Source organism: Neofelis nebulosa, chromosome 13 (genome assembly GCF_028018385.1).
Source record: "Neofelis nebulosa isolate mNeoNeb1 chromosome 13, mNeoNeb1.pri, whole genome shotgun sequence".
NCBI classification, from domain to species: Eukaryota; Metazoa; Chordata; class Mammalia; order Carnivora; family Felidae; genus Neofelis; species Neofelis nebulosa.
The window spans coordinates 839,662-862,150 of NC_080794.1; the positions used below are offsets into that span (position 1 = coordinate 839,662).

Here is a 22,489-nt window from a genome sequence, read left to right on the forward strand (position 1 = left end):
TTCACATTTTTCCAAGTAATTGCGATATTACATAGAAGCTACAAGCAAATACGTAGTTCTTCGAAAAGACAACCCAGAATTCTCATCGCCTGAGCTTGGGGATTGTAAGCAGGCCTTATATTCCTCAGAATGTTAAAGGGAAGGCACTACTCAAAATAACCATAAAACAGCATGGCGGGAGGGGGGGGTGAGGCGGGAGGGACTGTTCTTAAGTACAGTTTTGCAAATTGTAAAAGAAATCTCAAGAGAGGCTTCCAATGTCTTCATGGAGGTGTCCTGACTTTCAAAATGGAAATAAGCATTAAAGAAGTAACTTATTTCCCTTTTACGCTACTAGGCTTGAAGGGAGCAAATCTGGGCCAATAATCTCGACATAGCTCCTTGCCTAGAATTCGGGATTAAGTGTGTTCTTACACTGTATTACTCCCTATTCACTCTGCTGTCCAAAAACTCCACTTCAAAAGCATTTGAAATGATCAGGTCACATTTTTAGTTTTGCTTCTTAACCAACTGAGCCACCCAGGCACCCCAGTATTGCTTTTTAAATGTTAACTTATCACCAAACTATATAGCAGGGGCCTTATGAGTCAGGCATTAGCATTTTAGTATCAAACCAAACACAGAATCAAGATAAAGAAACATTAGCACCATTTTGTATCTAATCCAGTGGAAAACTATTTTTTACTCAGAAAAGTTGTTTTCACTTCTAACATATGCTTCGCCTCTCTCCCTCCTTGCCAACAATACTTTTGAACATTTTAAATACCAAGTACGATAACATTCCATTTTTAAAGTTTATGCTCAGTACAGCATTTCAAGTCAAAGGAGGAAGGTTATCACTAGAATTTTTTTTTTTTTTTTTAACACTGCCAATTGCACAAAATTCTGTTTGGGGAGGAGAGTTTTGTTTTTTTTTTTTTTGGGGGGGGGGGTGGTGACGTCTAATGGCTCACGGACACCATTCTTCCGTGCAGTTTACAGAGTTTGAGTGACCTCACACACACACCTTTCAAGTTATTGGCAATTTTTATTTAATGAAACAATGACAAAGGTATTACATATGAAGTACCATAAATAGGTGCCTACTACATCATGAGCAATTAAGAGAATCTATACCCTATTATACCTTTAGTAAACTTTTAAAAAATGTATATATGTACTTAGAAATGTCACCGCGGTGGAGTTTATGTATATAGGAGTGTGTGTGTGTGTGTGTGTGTGTGTGTGTATAAAACCCAGAGGTACCGAGTATTTTGATACCTCCTAAATAAGAGCAGCCTTTTAGGTTTAAAATGAAAGAGTAGGGGCGCCTGGGTGTTCAGTCGGTTAAGCGTCCGACTCTTTGAGTTTGGCTCAGGTCATGATCTCGTGGTTTGCGAGTTCGAGCCCCGCATCGGGCTCTGTGCTGGCAGTGCGGCGCCTGCTTGGGATTCTGTCTCCCTCTCTCTCTGTCCGTCCCCTGCTTGCTCTGTCTCTCAAAATAAATAAAGATACACTTAAAAAAGTATTTCAAACTATTTTTTCAAAAAAAGAAATAGATTTCTATTTACTTGTCATTTGCCTTGGTCCAGCGGAGTTGCTACATGTTACTTAGTATCCGATTACTGCTTTTAATAAAAGTAACACAGAAACCATGTTTATGGCAAACTTTTAATTTTAAAACCAAAATTTAAAAAAGAGAATCTTAGGCAGCGATTATTTTATTTCATATTCTCACTGGATTTTCAGTTTCAGACTTTTCAACATGAAAGGTAATTTTAAACTAGTTTGCTGTCTTCCACGCTGTCCCAAGAATTAAGAACACGATTTATAAGAATTAGGAACATTAAGTTTCTAGAACGAAGGGAACAGTCAGACCATCAAATGGTTACCGCTTAAAAAACTTCATGGGCTCCAAAGGTGATTTTCACCCCTAAAAAGACACCCTCACCAACTAATGACTTGGACATGGGAAGGGGACTCACAGTTAATTCAGGCTGATGTACTCATTGTTCATGCACATGAAAAGTACTTTAAAAATCCTGTCCATTGGTCTTCTACTTAAAAAAGGGGTAAAACTGGCCAATATTGCCTTCTAGGTTTTGTCTCCATCTGGAGTTGCCAGTAGTAAGGAAGCACATTAAATACGAGTCTGTTCCCTAAAGGGGAGGGAGTCCGGCTTGGTAAAGCCGAGAGGAAGCTGGGTTTCTAAGGCAGCCCGTCAGTGTGGAACCTGACCTACACCCAAGGCCATCTTCCCGGAGATTGTCAGGTGCAACAGGAACGCTTGAGCTGGATGCCTAAACACAAACGTGCACGAAGGGCTTTGGAAGGAACAGTTTTCACAGCTGCACCATCACAATGCCCCGTTAATTTGATCGTTAGGTCCCTGCAGTGTTTAAGGACTTTAATAATGACAGTAACGTTCACCAGGATTATTAGCAGGGTGGTTTTGGACCAACATATAGAACTTCCTGTTAAATACCCATCTCAATGATTAGGAGAGCTCTCTATGTAAAAGGATTCACCTCAGAACGATGCAAGTATTTAAAAAGTCTTTTTTCTTTTTTTTAAAGCTCCTGATTCTTGAGTTTTCAAAGCTTACACAGTTGTAAGAGGACATCGTGTGAAGACTTTATGTGGAATACAACATATTTGTGTTCTAAACATTGACTATGGGGGGCTTGGTTGGCTCAATTCGTAGAGCATACTCTTGGTCTCGGGGTCATGAGTTCTAGCCCCACACTGGGCCTGGAGCCTACTTTAAAAAAAAAAAAAAAAAAAGAGTAAAAATTGACAACACTTCAAAGATCCAGAGTAAAAACAGCAAGGGAATGTTCAACCTCACACCTAATAGCAAATTTTATTCACCCATCTACAGGTGCTAACCTGGCCCAGGCAAAGGACCTTTTTCCCCTCTTCCAGAGAATTCGGCACGCTTCCTTCCTGTAGATTCCTGTATCGGCTGGGTGGAAACCAGCATTCCTTAAAACCATTTTGTTCTACCCCAAAGGAAATGTACCAGGGAAGGAGCGCTTTCTTTACATGCTCAACATCCGTGCCTAGACAAACACCACCATCGTCTCATTCCACTGGCTAGGAATCCGGGAGAAATGCATTTCAGCGGAAGTCTGAACAACGTACATCGTCAAGGCTTTGTTAGGAATGAGTTCTGTAGAGGAAAGAGTGGGGAAAGTAGGGGCAAGCCACATCTCTAACTGGTATCTGGATGTCATCCCCCCCCACCCCACCCCACCCCCCCACCCCACCCCCGTGCGCAAGACCACCTCAACATCGCTAAGTGAAATTTCACACGGGAAGTTCTAAATGTCACGGCCAACTATTAAAGAAGAGGCAAGAGTCCGCGGCGCGTATATGCCAAAAGGCTGGACCGCAGCAAGGAGCTGCTTCCCCCGTTACGTGTGAAGAAAGTTGCAATAATAAAAAGAAAAGTTTCACAAAAGAAGTTCAGTACTCCTCTCGACACACCGCACTGGCACTTTACGTACGGGACTGCATTTGATCTATTAAAATCTGTATGAGATAGAAAGTGCCCAGATGACAATTTAAAGGGAAAAGAGGACCCTCACCCAGCCCAGATAATTCTTAAATATCACGGTCTGTGTAAAGTGGTGCCATAATTGAAAGACGAGTAAGTTTACTTTTTCAGGAACTGCGGGGGTTCTGGCGTCACTATACAAGGAATCGATGTTAGTGTCGAAACTCCCTTTCGATGAGCCGTTCTTTCACGCAGAAAACCACGCGTAAGGAAAATGAGTCTTAAGCTACAGGTCGGAATGATCTTCCTCACTATGGAATCTGGAAAGTTACTCAGGACAGGATGAAAACAGGCTCCGGCTACACTGACAGAGAATACTGAATGTTAAGCATCAATAGCCATTTAAAGGCATTCGGTGGCGGTATCTGAAAAGATTAAGATGCTTTAAAACAAAAACCCTTATAAGAATATCAAATATTAGGGACTGAGCTTCATAAATAACCAAATATCTATGGCTTCAACTGTCGCCCTACTGCTGAGGTAGGTGACCAGGGTTCACTGAAATAGAGCAATCTTTTGGACATTCCCTACGGAAAACCTTGCATAATCAGCTGGTTTCTTAAATCTATGTCTGTTTTCTTTTGTTTTGTTTCTTCTTTTTTTTTCATTTACACTCTTTTGAAGAGGCTGTCCCAGCAACTGTTTCGGCCTTTAAGCTCTTGCTGAATAGCATCTCATGTACTCTGTCATCCATGGGTTCTCTGAGGAGGAAGGCTTTATCTTTCGGTTTTTCTCCACGTCTACAGAGTGAGCGCGCTGCCTCTGAGTGACCAGTTTCCTTTTTTCCACCTGTCTTCTGTTCTTGGCTCGTAATGCTGATTCATGAATCTAAATTACTCAAAAATAAAAAGAGTATTGTTACTTCTAAAATAAAAGTATAACAACTTACGTGGCTTTTATACTCATTTTCAAGAATATTTGCGATGAATATTTACTACCCCCGGGTCACCTGAAGCAGGGCAGAGGCCAGCCCGGCTTCATCGTATCCCTTTCTCCTAGGTATAACAGCTCCTCCAGAAAAGCCATTCCCTTGCCCCTGGTCAGTGACCAAGACGCTAAACAATAAAAAACGGACATTAAATTTTAGGTATAAGTGGTAAGCAACTAATTTGCACGTGTCTCTAGAAACTGGCTCTGGAAAATTATTGAAGATGCTTAGCAGTAAGCCTGGATAAGTATTCCATTAAAGGACTTTTACCACTTAAGACGTTTCATGCTACAGACGAACTCTGTTGAACTTAATCCCATGCAATAATAGCCAGAGTCTTTTGTTAAACCACAGCTCCATTGTCTCAAATATCACTCCAAATAACACCATCTGCTAGGTTTCGTTGAGAAGTCTGTTCAGCAAAAATCTGATCATGGTAATTCATCAGAATTCAAATTCTTTGTATTTTCTGCTTCTTTTCATTCGTTCTTTGCTTTAGGCCGACTTAGTCATGTCAGTGCTAACATATGTAATTGCTTTATGGCTGCACACATGAAGACCTCTGGTCAGACGTGTTCTCGGGACTGAGAGGACAACTGGGGGCACCTCGGTGGCTCAGTCGGTTAAGTGTCTGACTTCGGCTCAGGTCATGAGCTCACGGTTCGTGGGTTCAAGCCCCGGGTCGGGCTCTGTGCCGACAGCTGAGCCTGGAGCCTGCTTCGGATTCTGAGCTTCCCTCTCTCTCTCCCCAGCTTGTGCTCTCTCTCTCAAAAATAAGTAAATAAACATGAAAAAAAAAAAAAAAGAGGACAACTAAGGCTCCAATGAGTAAAAGGCACTGGCTGTGGATGAGCAGGGGAAAACACAATCATCCGAATTGAACTCAAAGAGCCAAAGGGAATCTACAGTAGGTGCCAAGAACTACAGAATCAATCTAACAAAAGATAACAAGGGAGTCGAGGAATACTAGTTATCAAAGCCACAGGAACCAGAAACCTGTCAAGAGGCCCACGGCACATCTACACGGGCAGCCACCAGCCCCGCTGGGCTCCTCCTCTGCACCTGCGCCCCGCCCCCCCACCCGGAACTTGAAAACCCTGACTCCAGCCACTTCTTCTCCTGGTTCCATGTTGGTAAATCTTCCGAATCCCGGCTAATTCCCAGCAACACCCCTCGATCTCCAGGGAGCTGACACCCTCAATCAGTTTGCCAATCAGATGCCCAAATTCCAGGCTTTCCTTGGCCCACCCTGCCATCTCCTAAGATCTACCATGACCCCAAAGCACCGCGGTGATCACAGAATAGGACACCCGATGACGGGAACGCAGCCCAACCCCCAGCCTCCAAGGAAAAGCAGTGACGGCCAGGTGCCCACGAACCCACCTCATGCACGGGGGCAGACGCGCAGACGTTGTGAGTTTTTTGGCTTCCTGTATCGGTCTGTTTTTCTCCCCACCCATAAAGAGCAAACGGATGCTTCTTCTCCTTTATTTTAGTTGATGATCTTTGAGGACTTTTGGCTGCTTTCCTATTTCCTCTAGCAAATAAGGCACTTGGTTGCTGTCGAGGTTCAGTACTGCTGGGTAACTTGTCAGTCTCTTTTGCTCTGACCTGTTGTTCAGGTTTTTCTTTTATGTCTTTCACTGGCAGTGCTTTTGAAAAAAAAAAAAAAAAAGGAGATAAAACAAGACGAGAATGCTTTAAAATCACGTTTCTATATAATCACTTCAAAGAGCTGGGTTGTGAAATTCATAACGCTTCATGCCGTAACAGCTCAATTCACGAGTCCAAGTAAGGAAGAAATACAAAACCAAGTCAGGGTTATACCTTTCAAATGGTCTAACCCATTTTAAAATCAACAGCAAATCCACCAAGGCTGGGCCAAACCTATTCAAAAGCCACAACTCTCGCTCACAGTCCGATATCAAGCATCCCAATTAAATATTAAAACCTAAAAAGCACCACAGCCTAATGGCTTTCTCCACAACCCCAAGGGAAGTCCAATCATCAAGGCCTCACTTCAGAAACAGATCGGGATTTGTGGTAATCTCTCAGCAGATGTAAAAGGTTAGGTGTTAAGTCACTCAACTCAAGTTCCGGGATCCCGTTTCTTTCTGGTGCACCATGATTACGGAAACCTCCTTACGGCTCTTAACGGGCTCAATTTCATTTCTTTTTGAGGTGCCATGAATATGGAGAGCTCCCTGTGGCTCTTAACATGCTGTAAGAAAGAGCAAGCTGCCCACCTTAGTTTGAACAGTCCTCAGTCACAATAGGGAGCGGTTTCCATAGTTACTCACTATGGATTCCCAGCATGAAGAGCTGGAGGTGTGGGCTCCTGTTTTAAGAGGGCTTCCCCAACACTTGCGATAGAAATGACTGCATGAATCAGGGCCCAGGGTCTACACAGCCCTCAAGCCTGCCAGCAGAGCTGGAGCAATCCTGAAGGAAAATGGGACTGCCCTTTCTGAGGTGAACGTCAGACATGAAGGATGTACTCTAAAACATACCTACTTCCCTTAACAACATTTTATCATTTGGTCACTCATTACTTTTTATAGACCCTTTATTTGTTGTAAAAGTTATATGATGTTGTTTCAACGCTTCGTGATCCCATGTTTCATTTCGGCCCCAATTTCCATTTTTTTTGTTCGGTGGTTTTTACTGACATAAGATCGGCATATAACATCATATGAACTTTAGGTGCACAACACTATAATTTGGTATTTGTAGAAACTACAGACTGATCACCACGCTAAGTCTAGTTACCATCCATCACCATGCAGTTGAGTCCCCTCAGCCACCCAGCCTTCCCCCAACTCCCTTCGCCTCTGGTAACCGCCAACTTGTTCTCTGGATCTAGGAGTTTGCTTTTGTTTTGTTCCTTTGTCTTGTTTTCTAGGTGAGATCACATGGCATCTGTCTTTCTCCATCTGACTTCTTTCACTTGGTCTGAAACCTGCTAGACCCACCCGTGGTGTCCCAAATGGAAGATTTCCTTCTTCTTTTTGTGGCTGGGTAATGAACACTCCATTGTGTGTATATATCCCTTATCTTCTTTACCCACTCATCAGTGTCAACCGGTGGACACTTAGGGTTGTTTCTCTATCTTGCCTATTGTAACTCATGCTAGAATAAACATGGGGGTGCCTATATCGTTTCGAATTAGTGTTTTTGTATTCCTCAGCTTAATACCCAGAAGGGAAATGGTTGGATAATATGGTTAGTTCTCCTCTTACCTTTTTGCGGAATCTCCCTCCATATTGTCTGCCATAGTGGCTGTACCAACTTACATCCCCACCAAGTATAGGAGGGTTCCCTTTCCTCCACATCCTCACAACACCTGTCATCTCTTGCCTTTTTGGTAATAGCAATTCTAACAGGTGTGAGGAGATATCTGATTGTGGTTTTGATTTGCGCTGCCCTGCTAATGACTGATGTTTAACATCCTGACACATGCCTACCGGCCATCTGTGTATCTTCTCTGGAAGAATGTCTATTCACACCCCATGCACATGTTTTCACTTGGGTTGTCTGGTGCTTTGTTGTTGAGTTGTGTGAGTTCTTGATGTATTTTGGATATTTAACCCTTTAGGCAAGTATCTTCTCCCATTCAATGGGCTGCCTTTTTATTCCGTTGATGCTTTCCCTTGCTGCACGGTTTTTCAGCTTGTTGTAGTCCCATTTATTTTTGCTTTTGTTTCCTTTGCCTTTGGAATCAGATCCGAAAAAAAAAAACATTGCTAAGACCAATTGCCAGGGAGCTCACTGCCCATGTTTTCTTCTAGGAATTTTATGGTTTCAGGTCTTACATCCGAGTCTTTAATCCACTTGAGTTAATTTGTGTGTATGGTGCAATAGAGTGATTTAATTTCAGTCTTTTGAATAATGGCTCCTTATGCATCTACAACTCCATTTCACTTACCCGAGCTGTTTAGGTCTTAAGGATACCCCTCACTTCAAATGCTCCAGAACTTGGCTCTACGTGATGATTTACAGATTGCTATTCTAAAACCTCATCACCTCTTTAGGACACATTCTTGTCCCTTCCTATTTCTGGTTGTGATTCTTTTCTTGCTTCTGCCTACATTCCCTTTATTTATTTATTTATATTTATTTATTTATTTTGCCCACATTCCCTTTATTTATTTATTTATTTATTTATTTATTTATTTATTGCCCACATTCCCTTTAGAGTAAGCCCCTGAATAGGAAGTCAAGATACTGGGGCACAAGTGGGAAGTCTTGACAGATTGTCATCTGTCATTTCTATCTTCTATCTTCAGCAATGACCTTGACTCTACCAAAGTTCCCTTCCTTCTCTTCCTCTCCTGGTCTGTATGTGTCTAACCCAGGTCTTCCAGAGATGCCTGCCCAGAGAAGGGAATAATGATTTAGGTTAAAGGACAAACTAGTCAGGAAGAAAAGAGAAAAAGAGAGTCCCAACAAGAGGGAATGTCTTGTTCAAAGGCCCGGAAAGAAAAGGGAATATAAATAGTTCAAAATGACAGGTCCAGAGAGAGTCTGTGGATGAAGGCATGGGGCGGGTGGCAAAGGAGGAGACTTTCCACACCAAACTCAGGAGTTTCATTTTATCCTGAAAATGATGAAGAATCACTAAAGGATTGTAAGCTGAAAAAGCGACATGGCCCTATTTGCATTTTACGGATATGGCCTCCAGCTACCAACGTGAAGGATGGGTGAGAGAGGCGAGGACAGAAAGGCCAGCTAGCAAACAACGGCAGAGTCTGGGGGTGAGGTGGGAAGTGGGGGCAAGTGGAGTCACATGACTGCCCAGGAGTCACGGTAGGGGTGGAGAGGGGGAGAGAAAGGACCAGAAGGGGGCCCACCGAGCCTGGCAGGTGCTCAGACTCACTGGGCATCTGTGAACTACACACTGATCAGAACAGCGAGCGGGTGGTACCGAGGCCTCTCCAGAGCAGATGGCCCAGCAACACTGTGACAGACCGGTGAAGACGACAGACACCCCGCGGCCCTGGGAGCAAAGAGGAGTCCACAGCTCCCACAGATGTTTAGTGGGGATGGTCCTGCTATCCTCTGACAGAGGTCCACCCAAGGATAAAGACAGGATACTTGCGGCGTCGGATGGGAGATACTTCTGGAACAACTCAGCCCATGAAGCCAGGAGACAAGGTAGTGAGCCAGCAGGTGGGAGCTGAGGTCTGGACGTGGAACAGATCATCCAGGAAGCAACGTGGAATCAGAGGAGGGGACAGTGAGTCAGGCCCCTAGGGCCACCATTATTTAAGGAGCAGCCAGGCTGAAGGAGGAGAGCCTAAGAGGGAGAAAGAATTGCTAGAAAAGGAGAAAAACTCACCAGGAGAGAAACTACGGGAAGAGCGTTGGTAAAGGAGGCAGCCGTGAACAGTGTTCAACACCGCGGGGGGGGGGGGGGGGGTCCGTCAGACGAGGGGGAAGAGACTAGGCATTGGGCAAGCAGGCCGCCTACTGCTGACAGAGGGGGATGCAGGGTCGGGGCACCAGGTCACGGTGGGCTGCATACTAGACAGGGTGGAGGCTAGTTCTGCTAACCGTGAGCTACCGGACCAGCCCTCCCCCCCACAGATAAACAAAGACTGATGTTAAAAATCCCGAGGGTCCACAGGCGCCCGGTACAAAGAAGTCAACTCTTCTCTAGAGACCCTGGGCCAAGTTATCCCTACAAATAATTTTGCAAACGCGCTTATGAATGTACTGCAAAAGATGGGCGGCCTCGTAAGGACAGAAGACAAGAAGGAAGGGCCAGCGGGAGCAATTTTCCATTTATAGGCTATCAAATCGTTGCGTTTACTCTCCGTAACACTTAAAAGAAAAAGACCAACCCAAGTACGTCTGCAGCAGCAGGAGACAAGGACGGAAAATGCAGAAGAGACAGAACCTATCAGCCCAATATTAATATTTATGAAACTCTTGCCTGCTGTCAGGTGAGTGCATGTGAACATACGGGTCAAGATCTTACCTGGAGGGCTGAAGTTGAAACCAAAGACCTTCTCAGAGGAACAAAAACAGCAGTCATCGCCATTGTGGGAGAGGATTAGAATGCCCCTTTCTCAGGAGCTGACAGGACAGTCAAAAATAAATTCAGTCTTGGTATAGGGCTGTGCTAGCCAATACGCGTGGCTATCAACTATGAGCGTAAAGGAAAATTAAATAAAAGTAAAGATTCGATTCCTCAGTTAAGCCGATCAGAGTTTAAGTGCTCAATAACCCCACGTGGCTAGGAACTACCGTGCCGGATGATACAAAGAGAGAACACGTCCACCGGGCCGCTCAGTTTTATTGGAGGGTCTGTTTTGAAGAATCTGAACAACAGAATTAACACATTTGACCAAATGGCTATACATACAACCCTGCATCCCATAACTACAGAATATATAATGTGGTGAAGTGGAACATTTACAAGAATTTACGCATCTGAGTCTCTAAAGCAAATCTTAATACATTTACAAAATTGAAATCACACAGAATGTACCCTCTATATAGTAGGTAATTATGGTGTAATTATAGTGTAAATCACCTTGATAAAACAACAAAAAAAGTAACTTTTTTTTTTAACTTTTTAAATGTTTTATTTATTTTTAAGACAGAGACAGAGACAGCATGAGTGGGGATGGGCAGAGAGAGAGGGAGACACAGAATCAGAAGCAGGCTCCAGGCTCTGAGCTGTCAGCACAGAGCCCGATGTGGGGCTTGAACTCACGAACCGTGAGATCATGACCTGAGCCGAAGTCGGACACTCAACCGACTGAGCCACCGGGCGCCCCCAAAATAAGTAACTTTTAAAAATCTCCAGTTTTGAAATTTAAAAACATTTCTAAATAACGCACGGATCAAAAATAAATCATATGGTTGCACAAAGATGGGAATGCACTCAATGCCACACTTACCAATGGTTAAATGGCAGAGCGTGTTATGCAGATTTTACCATAATTTTTAACAATTAAAAAAAAAGTGGTGATGGAAGGCATTCTGTCCTTAATCCTGACCTTATTAGAAATGCTTCTGAAGTTTCTTCATTAAGTGTAACGTTTGTAGTATGCTTTTAGGATACAGTCCTTTTTTTTTTTTTTTAAAGAAAAATACATTTCCTTATGTTTGTATTATATACATAAATGTTAAGGTTTATTAATTTTTTCATGTATTTTAAGAATCATAATGATTTTGCTTAAATAAAATACTATATAACAAAACTCGGGTCTTTCTCCTGCAGAGAGTTAAGATTCATCCTACTCAACTGACAGTATAGCTAAAGCAGTAACTGTGGGGAAATTTACAACCTGAAATCAACATATCCAAAAAGAAAGGCAGGTTAAAAAAAAAAAAAATCAATGCTAAGCACCCATCTTACAAAGCATAAGGGAAGAAAAGATCATGGATCAATAAAGACATATTAATAAAGAAAATCCACAGAGTCTAGAGTTAGTTTGGGGGGGAAAAAAACTAATAAAATTCACAAGTCTCTGGCAAGACTGATCAAGAAGGAAGTAAAAAATAAACCTAAGTGGGCGCCTGGGTGGTTCAGTCAGTTAAACAGTTAAGCGTCCGACTTTGGCTCAGGTCATGATCTCGCAGTTTGTGAGTTCGAGCCCCACGTTGGGCTCTGTGCTGACAGCCTAGAGCCTGAAGCCTGCTTCAGATTCTGTGTCCCTCTCTCTCTGACCCTCCCCCACCTGTTCTCTCTCTGTCTCTCTCTCTCTCAAAAATAAAGATTAAAAAAATTTTTTTTTAGTAAATCTAAGTAAAAATACAGCAAATGGAATTTAGGCTTAATACGTACTGATGACATGTGCATATAGTCCCTTCCTCCCAAAAGCCCACTGAAGTGAAGGAAAAAATGCATAACCCATAGGACAAAAAGCAAGGGAGACAATGACACCAGGCAGCAGGTGTCCATACAATTCTGGAAGCTGGAACATAGATGAGGACGTAGAAGTGACCTTGAGAACTGAGTAGGACGAATCCTAACTCCCTGCGGGAGAAAGTCCCACAGGACACACACTGAACCCCAAAAGGAAATAGAAAATGAGGCAGAAGGCCAGTGTAATGGAATGCCTTTTCCAAAGGTCCAGCATTAATCAGTGTCCCAGCCCACATGCTCTTTTTTTTTTTTTTTTAATGTATGTTTATTTTTGAGACAGAGACAGAGAGAGAGACAGAGAGTGAACAGGGGAGGGGCAGAGAGAGAGGGAGACACAGAATCTGAAGCAGGCTCCAGGCTCCCAGCTGTCAGCACATCTGACGCAGGACTCGAACCCACAGACTGTAAGATCACGACCTGAGCTGAAGCCGGGCGCTGAAACCACTAAGCCGCCCAGGCCCCCCAACCCACATGCTCTTCTGACAACATAATATGAACGTGCCTGTTGAGATTGGTGGGGTGGGGTGGATGCTTCCCCTTGAACCCGGGCAGACTTTCATAAGCGAGGAATGGGGTGAAAGAAGTGGTCCATGGCTTCTGGTGATAAGTCACAAAGGGCAGCCCAGCACGTGCCCTGCTCTCTCTCAGGAACAGTTGCCCTTGGAGGCCAGCCGGCACATTATGAGGAAGGCCAGGTGCATGAAGATGTCACAAGCGAGTGCCCTAGCAGCCAGCCCCCAGCCCTGGCACCTTCCAGCAGAGGCTGTAGACGGCACAGAGTGGAAACAAGGCATCCCCTGTGCCCAGGGCAAGTTCCAACCCACAGAAACCGTGGGCAGTAATAAATGGGCAGTGGAATTTTAAGCCACTAGTTTTCAGGGTCACTCGGTTATGTCGTTGTTGACACTTCCTGCAAAGTCTTTCCTCCAGTCGGTATGCCACATGATTGCCCCTCTCCTGGCTCAGAAGGCATGTGGGTTACTCCCCAGAGATGGAGAAGCAGAGTGGGTAGGGGCTTGAGATACGAGGCACAGGAAAAGTAAAGGGCGACACCTTCTTGAAAAACAGGTTTATGTGGTAAAGAACAAGGCCCCTCCTCCCTTTCCCCACCTCTTGTTCCCCGAATGCTGACAGCCAGGCTTGTACCGCGCCCCAGGCAGGAGACTGGAGGGTTGCCATCTGGGGAGGTGAACGCAAGAAAAATGGGTACTTATTATGTTTAAGTCCCCCCCCCCCAGAGAAACAGCTCGTCCTCATCCAATTAGTCAACAACCACCCCCACAGCCAGAGCTCCTGGAAAGCTCTTCAAGTCTCACTCTTACATGCGAGCAGACAGGCTAAGAGCAAACATCTGAGTACATCCTCTAAAAAGAGAAAGTCCAAAGTATACAAAAAGACTATGAAATATAACAGACCTCTCAATTATGGCTTTTTTTTTTTTGAGTTAAAAGAAATCCAAGAACAGGATGTTTGTTTTTTTTTTTTTTTTAATGTTTATTTTTGAGAGAGAGAGAGAGAGAGAGAGAGGTGAGCGAGTGGGGAAGGGGCAGAGAGAAAGAGGAAGACACAGAATCTGAAGCAGGCTCCAGGCTCCCAGCTGTCAGCACAGAGCCCGACTCAGGACTCGAACCCATGAACCATGAGATCATGACCTGAGCCAAAGTCAGATGCTCAACCCACTGAGTCACCCAGGTGCCCGCATTTTTTTTTTACTTTTTAAAAATAAAACTTGGGACAAAAGAAAAAAAATCTTTGGTAATCTTTCCAAAATTAGATGGTAGAACTAAAATTTTCAATATAAAGATTGGAGGATACAATTAAAGAGTTCTTCCAGAAAACAGAACCCAAAATTCCAATATCAAAAAAGTTTTAAATAAAAATGCTAGAGGTTTGATCCAGGAGTTACACCATCCAACTAAAAGTAAATATAGAAAGAAAAAGTAAATAGAGCACAGGAAATTATTTAAACAGTACTAGAAAATATTACCGAACTAAACGAAAAGTTTCCAGACTAAAAAGGCCCACCAACTTGTCAGCCCAATAAATGATAAAAGACAGGGGTGCCTGGGTGGCTCAGTCGGTTAAACATCTGACTTCAGCGCAGGTCATGATCTCACACTTCATGAGTTCGAGCCCGGTGTCGGGCTCTGTGCTGACAGCTCGGAGCCTGGAGCCTGTGTCTCCCTTGCTCTCTGCCCCTCCCCCCACTTGTGCTCTGTCTCTCTGTCTCTCTCTCTAAAATAAACATTAAAAAACTTTTTTTAAAAAAAGACATACACATAAAGGGCACCTGGCTGGCTCAGTTAGTAGAGCATGCGACTTTGATCTTGGTATTCAAGCCCCTTGGGTGTAGACCTTACTTAAAAAAAAAAAAAACGAAGACATAGACTGTTAGAACACCTAGGATAAAGAGAATCTATTAAAAACTGCTCTCTCCGCCCCCCCAAAAAAGAGGTCACATACACAAGGTGTTGGAATGGCATGGTACTTCTAAAACGCAAGACCAAAAACTAGGATGCAATATAATAATACCTTTAAACGCTGAAATTTCTCATCTATAGTTCTCTACCTTGCAAAATATCAATCCAGCCTTTGGATATAATACAGGCATTTTCGGTCATGCAAGGTCACAAAATTTCTATTCCCATGCAACATTTCTCAGGACTTACAGAGGACACGTTACCCCAGAAGGAAGGGATAAGCCACACGAACGAACACTTGAGATGTACAAGAGAGATCAGAGAAAGGATGTGAGCAAAAAAATACTGAAACAGTGAAGAGAAGTCCCAGACTGACAGCACAATGTCTAAATTGGAATAGGAGGATGGGGGTTCAAAAAAAAAAAAAAAAAAAAAGTCTCCAAGGGAAAAAAGAAAAATAAATGAATAGAACACCTAATGTGTCTAGCATATGCCAAGTTTTAAAATACTACCGGACTATTTCAGGGTGAAGTAGTCATGGGAATATAAACACACACACACACGCGCGCGCACGCACACACACACAAAGGTAAAACAATGATTAACTTCAGGAAAAACATAAATTAAAAGAAAATGTAGTCAGAATATGCTACACGGCCCGCCTGTACATAGCCACAATAATTCAAACACAGAATCGTGCTTTAAGCAAAATAGTCACGTAGTTAATACTGTGGGACAAACTGGGTGCTGGTAAATGTCAGGGAGCGGGTGTGGCAGAGCCAAGATCTTAAGCTACATCATCTCCCATGATGGGAAGTCAATATATAATGTTTAAAATAAAATTTAAACAACCAACGGAGGGGTGTCTGGGTGGCTCACTCAGTTAAGCATCTGACTTCGGCTCAGGGAATGACCTCCTGGTTCAAGAGTTTGAGCCCCGCGTCGGGCTCTGTGCTGACAGCTCAGAACCCGGAGCCTGCTTCGGATTCTGTGTCTCCCTCTCTCTCCGCCCCTCCCCTGCTGGTGCTCTGTCTCTCAAAAATAAACAAACGTTAAAAAAAATAAGAAAATAAAATAAAAAGCCTCTAGATGAGAAGAGGGTGGGCATCGCTGAAAGGAAAGCTAAAAAGAGTTGGAAGGAGCATCCGCGGGAGCGAGGGGCATGGGTGGGAAATAGGTCAGATTTCTTTTTTTTCATTTTAAGCATATTTTTAAAAAATTATGCATATGTGTAAATTTGCTAAAAAATAAAATTTAAGTGAAAAGGAGACATATGAAGGAATTAGAGACAGTTCAGAGGACTCTCCAAAGCATGCTTCAAGGCATACCACAGTGAACACTCCTGTAACACCCATCACATGCATAAAACGTCCTGACAGCTTCTTCATACCCATCTCTTAAATAAGAGTGAGAAGCCAAGGATCATCAGACATTTCAAAAAGGTCTCTAACATGAAATACAGGGTTAAAAGCAAAAGGAAATGCAAGTGGGGAGAGGGTGGGGAACCAGAAACTAGGCCGTAGAAATACAATGAGAAGAAAATACATAAAAAAAACTTCTAGTAATATCCTCAGCAAGATAATAAAAGACACTATACGCACGAGTTGAGAAGAGAATACTATTTTTTACGAAGGAATAAAAAGAGGGACGCCTGGGTGGCTCAGCTGGTTAAGCGTAGGACTCTTGGTTTCTGCTCAGGGGTCGTGATCTCCTGTTTCCGTGAGTTCAAGCCTCACATCTCTCTGCCCCTCCCCCACTCACGCTCTCAAAAATAAATAAATGAACTTTATAACAAAGGAATAAAAAGAGGAAGGGAGGGGGAAAGAAGGTAGGGAGGGAAGGTAGCAAGTCCAGAGAACAAAATTAACTTAAAAATAAATAGAATCCCACAGATGAAAAAAAAAAAAAAAGTAATAGAAGAGGGGTGGGGGGGGGGCGGGGGGGGCACCACACTGAGCATGCAGCCTGCTTAAGATTCTCTCTCTCTCTCCCACTGCCCCTCTCCCCTGCTCACGCTCGCTGTCTCTCACTCTCTCTAAAATGAAAGAAAGAAAGAAAGAAAGAAAGAAAGAAAGAAAGAAAGAAAGAAAGAAAGAAAGAGTTGTAAGATAAGGTTGAGAATATTGCCCAGAAAAAAAACAGAAGAAAAAGACAGATGAGGCAAAATTCATGAAGTCTAACATCCAACTAAGGAGTTCGAGAAAAAAGGAACAGGAACAGAAATAGAGGTGAAAAAAGAAAACCTACCAAAATGACAAAGCAGGAGTTTCACTGCAAGGGCTCACAAGCACACTGGAGGAAGACAGACCTAGATCAAGGAGAAATTTCAGAACGCAAAGCACAAAGGGAAGACCCTAAAAGCTTCCTGAGGGTGGGGACACGTTATCAAGAATCAGGAGACCACAGGACCCTAGGGCAATACCGCAAGTTACACCACAACACAGCAAATGCCTCCAGACTCTTTAGAGACAGTACTTCCAACCTAGAATTCCAGGCTCAGCCACAGACTCACCAAATCACGAGGGCGGAAATACAAGCTATTGTTTGACATATAGTTTGACAAGCTGTTGTTGACATTGTTTGACATGCCAGCTCTCAGAAAATTAACCTCGCACATACCCTTTCTCAGGAAGCTACTAGAAGATAAGTTCCAACGGGAGGGGTAAACCAAGAAGGCAGATGATGTGAGAGCCACACAAGGGCTCCTACGTAAGAGAAGCCAAGGAGTGAGTCCCTGGGGTGGTAGCCAAGGGCCCGCCCAACATGGAACCAGGCAGGCAAGAGAGAGCAGCAACCAGGCCAGATGTAGGTCAGAGACGCAGGGAGGGATGTCTTAAGACGTCGAGAGCGAGAGCGAACCTGATGTGTTGGTTGTATTGTGAAAGAAAGAAAAAGGAGTCACGGCAAACAACACAGGGCGGCTTGGCACATTTTCCAGGCACAATATGGTAGATACAGTCGTAGGTGTAACAAACTCCATGACGACTGTTGAGCAGGTGCGGGGAGGGCCCGTGTGTATGGGTTAGGAGGGAGTTAAAAAGAAGGAAAGCCAATAGATAATGCTAAAGACTGAAAGAAAAAAAAATTAAGGAGTGTCAACAAAAGCCTTGTCACCCGGAGAAAAATCAACACCAAAGGAAAAGCCAGAGGCGCTGCAAGTGGTCGTCTAAGGAACAGAGGGCTGGCCTGTGTGTCTGCTGGATCCTTGTAACAAGCCATACAGAACTATATGCTTCTATGTGTACATACGGCTTCAGTAAAAACAAGAACCAAAGGTTTGTTTCATAGAAACTCAAGAGTACTCATCCTTCTGGTATATAAAACCATCCACGTAAAAACAAGGATTTTCAGTCTTGCCAGACATAGGAATCAACAGGCAGGAGCAAAGCAAATGGTCCTGCCACCGAGAGGCCTGGCCACAACAAACATCCTTTCTTCTGCCTGATGCCTAAGCCAGAAATATCGGCAGATAAGAAGTAACTGACCTCAGCCACCAGGAGGATTCTGTGTCTCTAAGGAAACCGAAATAATCATGAACTCGGGCAAACACAGGCACCTCAAGTACATCTCACAGTTTAGCTGGTAGACCAGTGTCCGCAGGACTAAACCAGAAGGCATGTGCCCCTGCCCCCTCTGCCTTCTGTTATTCAGATTTCCTCCAGGGATCACTGAAGCTAGGAAGCTACTAGAAGCTAGCTAGGGAAGCTACTACACGGCCACAAATCTTGGGGAATTTACAGGTTATGTGAGGGTGGAAAGGCAGCTCTAGGGTGCACTGAGAATGGCTGAAGATGACAGAAGAGCAACAAAGCAGGCTGGCTCTGTGACTGAAAGATTCAGTTTTCTCTCTTCCAGCCTCTTGCAGAGGGGCTGCGACGAGAGACTGAAAAGCTGATTATTCCCCGCTTCACAGTGCCGTAAACAAACAAAACTGAAGTCACTGATCATCTCTCCCCAGCTTCCATTTCTTCATCTATGAAACGGAGATAAAAATTACACCCCTACCGCTTAGAATGGTTTTGAACGCTGAGCGAGAAAATATACATTCTACGATCAGCGACTGGAGGTATATAATAAGCTGTCAATACATTTTGGTTACTTTTCTCGCCAAAGCCTCTTTAAAATCGAGTGACCCGGGACGGGGGTGGAGAATTGGGACTGGGGGAGGGGTGGGGGGAGTGTCTGGCCAACGCTAGAAAGTAGCAGGAAGGAACCCCTGGTTACTCCAGGCTGCATCCTGAGGCATTTAACCCGGCCCTAAGCACCAGCGACCTTCCTTCCATCCGGCCTCCCGCGCTGAGACCCCAACTCTGCCAGCGTCTGGCCAGGAAAGGAGGTGGAGGAGGACCAGGGCAGGAACCGTAGACGCACAGCACCCGAGGGCCATCTTCCAGCTACGGCTCCACCTCTACCCCGCGGCAGCCTTTTGATGAGGGGTGCGCGCACGGGGGACGAGTGGGTGGGCAAGAAGCGGAGAGCACCTCGCACTTACAACGAATATTCTCCCACCAACCAGGAGTTACGCAAGCGCCTGCGTCAACAAATTCAAAATACTCTTTAGGGACAATGCAGCGAGGTCAGGGACTTAACACAGAAAAACAGCGGCCCCATTGATAAGACTGAAAGCTGGGCTCAGCGACCTTAACCTCTCGGGCTCGGTCCCCTCTGAGAATCTGATGGAAGCTGGGCTCCTCTACGGGGGGGGAGAAAGGTGCTTAGATATAAATAGATGGGATTTCGGAGCTCACTAAGGCAACCACGGCCCTCGGAGGAAGACCCGGAGCTCAGCGCCACTTCAACCCAGTTCACAGCGGTCTCAACCCAGAGCCACCAGATGACGGAAATAAGGGCGGGAGGGCGGAGGCGGGGCTGACACCACCCTTATTTCGGCCTGGGAGGCGCATTCTCCGTCTACCAGAAAACAAAACAAAAAATGAATAAATAGGAAGGGCTTGCCCTGAGCGCTGCGAGACACGGAGCTGGGCAGCTCGGACGCCAGGGGCAGCCCCCTCCCGGCCCCCTCGCGTCTCCCCTCCCGGCCCGGTACCTGGCAGAGCCCCGTCCGCCGCCTCCTCCGCGCTCGCCGCGTCCCGGGCCTCCCCGGCCTCCGCCGCCTCCGCGCCCTGCTCCTCCGCCGGCCCGCGCGCCCGCCGTTCCGGCCCCTCCCGCGCCGCGGGTTCCGCGGGCGGCGGCGGCGGCGAGGCGGGGGCGAACTGGGGCGCGGGGCCCCCGGCGCCCGACGACGCCGACGACGCCGAGTCGTCCGAGGCGCCGGCCGGGCCCCAGTCGTCCCAGAGCCAGGGCGCGTGCGCCTGCTCCAGCAGCCGGCGGCCCAGGCGGTAGTGCAGCAGCTCCCGGTAGCACGGCCCGTACTCTTCCCAGCGCGGCTCCCGGTAGCGCTTCATGTACTCGCTCTTCACCCCGCTCCCCGGGGACATGGTGCCTCCCGCGGGCTTGAGCGCGCGCGGCTCCGCTCCGCCGCCGCCGCCTACGGAGCCGGGGACACGACACAGAGACCCGCCCCGCCCCTCCCGCCGACCCGGCCCGCCGCGACGTTTAAACCCGGAGCCCCGCCCGGACGGGGCGGGCGGGGGCGGGGCGCGGGCGGAGGGGCGGGGCGCGGACAGAGGGGGCCGGGCCCGGGCGGGGGCGGAGGTGAGGGGGCGGAGGGAGCGGGCGGCCGGCCCCGGGAAGGGGCGGGGACTGGGAGGACCCGGCCAGGTAGCGCCTTGTCCCGTGACCCTGTCCTGACGGCCCCGGCGGGGTACCGCGCGGGAGGCTCCAGGAGGAGGGCGCAGCGGCCAGGACTGCGGGGGCTGGGGGGTCACCCCGGGAGACGGCGGCCAGAGGCCGCGGGCTGGTGTGACAGGGCCGCGGGAGGCCGGGGACCGGCGGGGGCAGGAGTGAGGCAAAGCAAGGGCGGGGGGTCCTCGGGGCGCCCTCCGAGCTTACCTCCTCGGTCCCGCGCCGGCCTGGCCCTGCGTCCCCGGCCCGTCCTCCGCGCGCGTGGCGCAGCAGCTCCGAGCGGCCCGCTCTCCCCCGCGCTTTCCTGCCGAGCAAGATGTCGCCGACGGCGCGGCGGCCCGCGTCCCTGCGGCAGCCGGCAGGGGAAGGCGCCGCCTCAGTCCCCGGGAGCAGACGCCTCCCCCGCGCGCTCCCGGTCTCGGCCCCCGCCCGCTGCGTGGGGGCGGCCGCTTCGGTGCCGAGCGCGAGGCGCGGGGGTGCAGCGCGCTGCCAGCCCGGGGCCCCAGGCCCACGTCCCCGGCCCACCCGGCCCAGGCGCCCGTGTCCCCAGCAGGCGCCGTCCCAGGCGCCCGCCACCGCCGGAGGCGTCAGCTAGGGGCTGGGGTTGCTGCCCCGTCCAGTGAACGGTGCAGCGCCCCCGGGGTCGCACCCTCTACGCTCCCCTCCTGACACCCCTGCGCTGCTCTCCTCTCCCAGAAACGAGTCCCCGCGGTCGCTCTTGCTTCCTTCCTGTGTTCCCACAGCACCTGTTACTGTGGTTTTAACCCCTTTCCACGTGTTAGTACGAATTCCTTTCTTCTCGGCACCCCAAACATTTTTTTCAACTTCATTAAACCCGCCAATCCACCCTCTCAGAGACGTCTGCACCAAAAGCCTGGACAGATTCAGTTGCCTCGTGCGGCAGTAGACACTGTTGCTGCAGTCGTTACAGTTTCAAGTGTGGCCCCACGCAGATCCTTACCCTCTGTTAAAAGGAGCCTTGATACATTCGTAACAAAAAAAGATTTGAAAGCAGTTTTGGAAAATCAAAATACTTAAAACAGTTGAAAAGCAGGCCTAGGCCATCCATGAGTGAGTTACACCGGTCTGGCTTCCGTAGTGGGTTTTCCTCCATTCACCTATTTTTTTTTTTTCATCTACAATTAAAAAAAATTTTTTTTTAATGTTTACTTTTGAAAGATGGAGAGACAGTGCGAGCAGGGGAGGGGCAGAGAGAGAAAGGGAGGCGCAGAATCTGAAGCAGGCTCCAGGCTCCGAGCTGGCAGAGAGCCCCACGCGGGGCTTGAACTCGTGAGCCATGAGATCATGACCTGAGCGGAAGTCCGATGCATAACTGACTGAGCCTCCCAGGCCCCCTTCATCTGCTATTTTTGCTTCTGTCTTCATTCATATTCTGCCCCAGCCCCTCATGGAAGCCGACTGATCCAGAGGTCAACACTGCCCAAATGGGACAAGTCAGACTGTCCTGAGAACTTGAAATGAGCAGTCCAGGAGTCATTACCCCTGGATTGTTAAGGGCAGTTTTCTGGATGGACCACTGCATGAGCCCTGGCTGTTGACCTCCCCACAGAGGCCCTGACTTCTCTCTTCCCCAACTTTGCCTTTTGATCCTTGAGACACCCCCCAGGAACCTTCTAATGCATTTCACTTTTGTGGAAGTGGCCAGGGGTGGTTTGGGATGGTTGCGACCCAAAGAATAGTAACAAATATATTAATAACCCGGGGGAAATGACAATGTGCAGTTGTATGAAAAATGCAGAACGCAAGCTGTCTCAGCCTTGGCTGCGTGATTAAGCACCCCAAAACTTAGTGGTTTAACATTACAAAGATTGCTTGTTTCTCACAACTCTGTGGGCTAGCCGGGCAGTTCTGGTTTCGCCTTGCTGGTCTAGACTCACTGTACAGTGGCCTTTAGCCGGAGGGAGAGTTGAGTTCATGAAGGCCTCACATGCCTGCTGGTGGGGCTGGCTGTGCACTGG

General features: G+C 47.0%; 1 protein-coding gene across 10 annotated transcripts; it reads right to left on the reverse strand.

Annotated features, from left to right (window-relative positions):
• Positions 1-1,007: 1,007 nt before the first annotated feature.
• CCSAP (centriole, cilia and spindle associated protein) lies at positions 1,008-20,711 on the reverse strand. 10 transcript variants are annotated; one of them, XR_009252071.1, is made up of 4 exons: positions 19,813-20,706; positions 5,850-6,118; positions 3,642-4,366; positions 1,008-3,151 (listed from the first exon to the last, which is right to left on the reverse strand). XR_009252071.1 is itself a non-coding variant. In XM_058696081.1 (4 exons), exons 1-3 carry the CDS (start codon positions 20,201-20,203, stop codon positions 4,190-4,192), a joined length of 837 nt encoding a protein of 278 aa, XP_058552064.1. In that variant the 5' UTR covers positions 20,204-20,707; the 3' UTR covers positions 1,008-3,151; positions 4,151-4,189. The 10 variants fall into 10 exon arrangements, 5 of the variants coding, with proteins under 5 accessions (XP_058552064.1, XP_058552065.1, XP_058552066.1 ...); XR_009252070.1 differs by having other exon boundaries at positions 3,570-4,366; XR_009252072.1 differs by lacking the exon at positions 19,813-20,706 and adding an exon at positions 12,848-13,749 and having other exon boundaries at positions 3,570-4,366.
• Between the last annotated feature and the right edge of the window lie 1,778 nt (positions 20,712-22,489).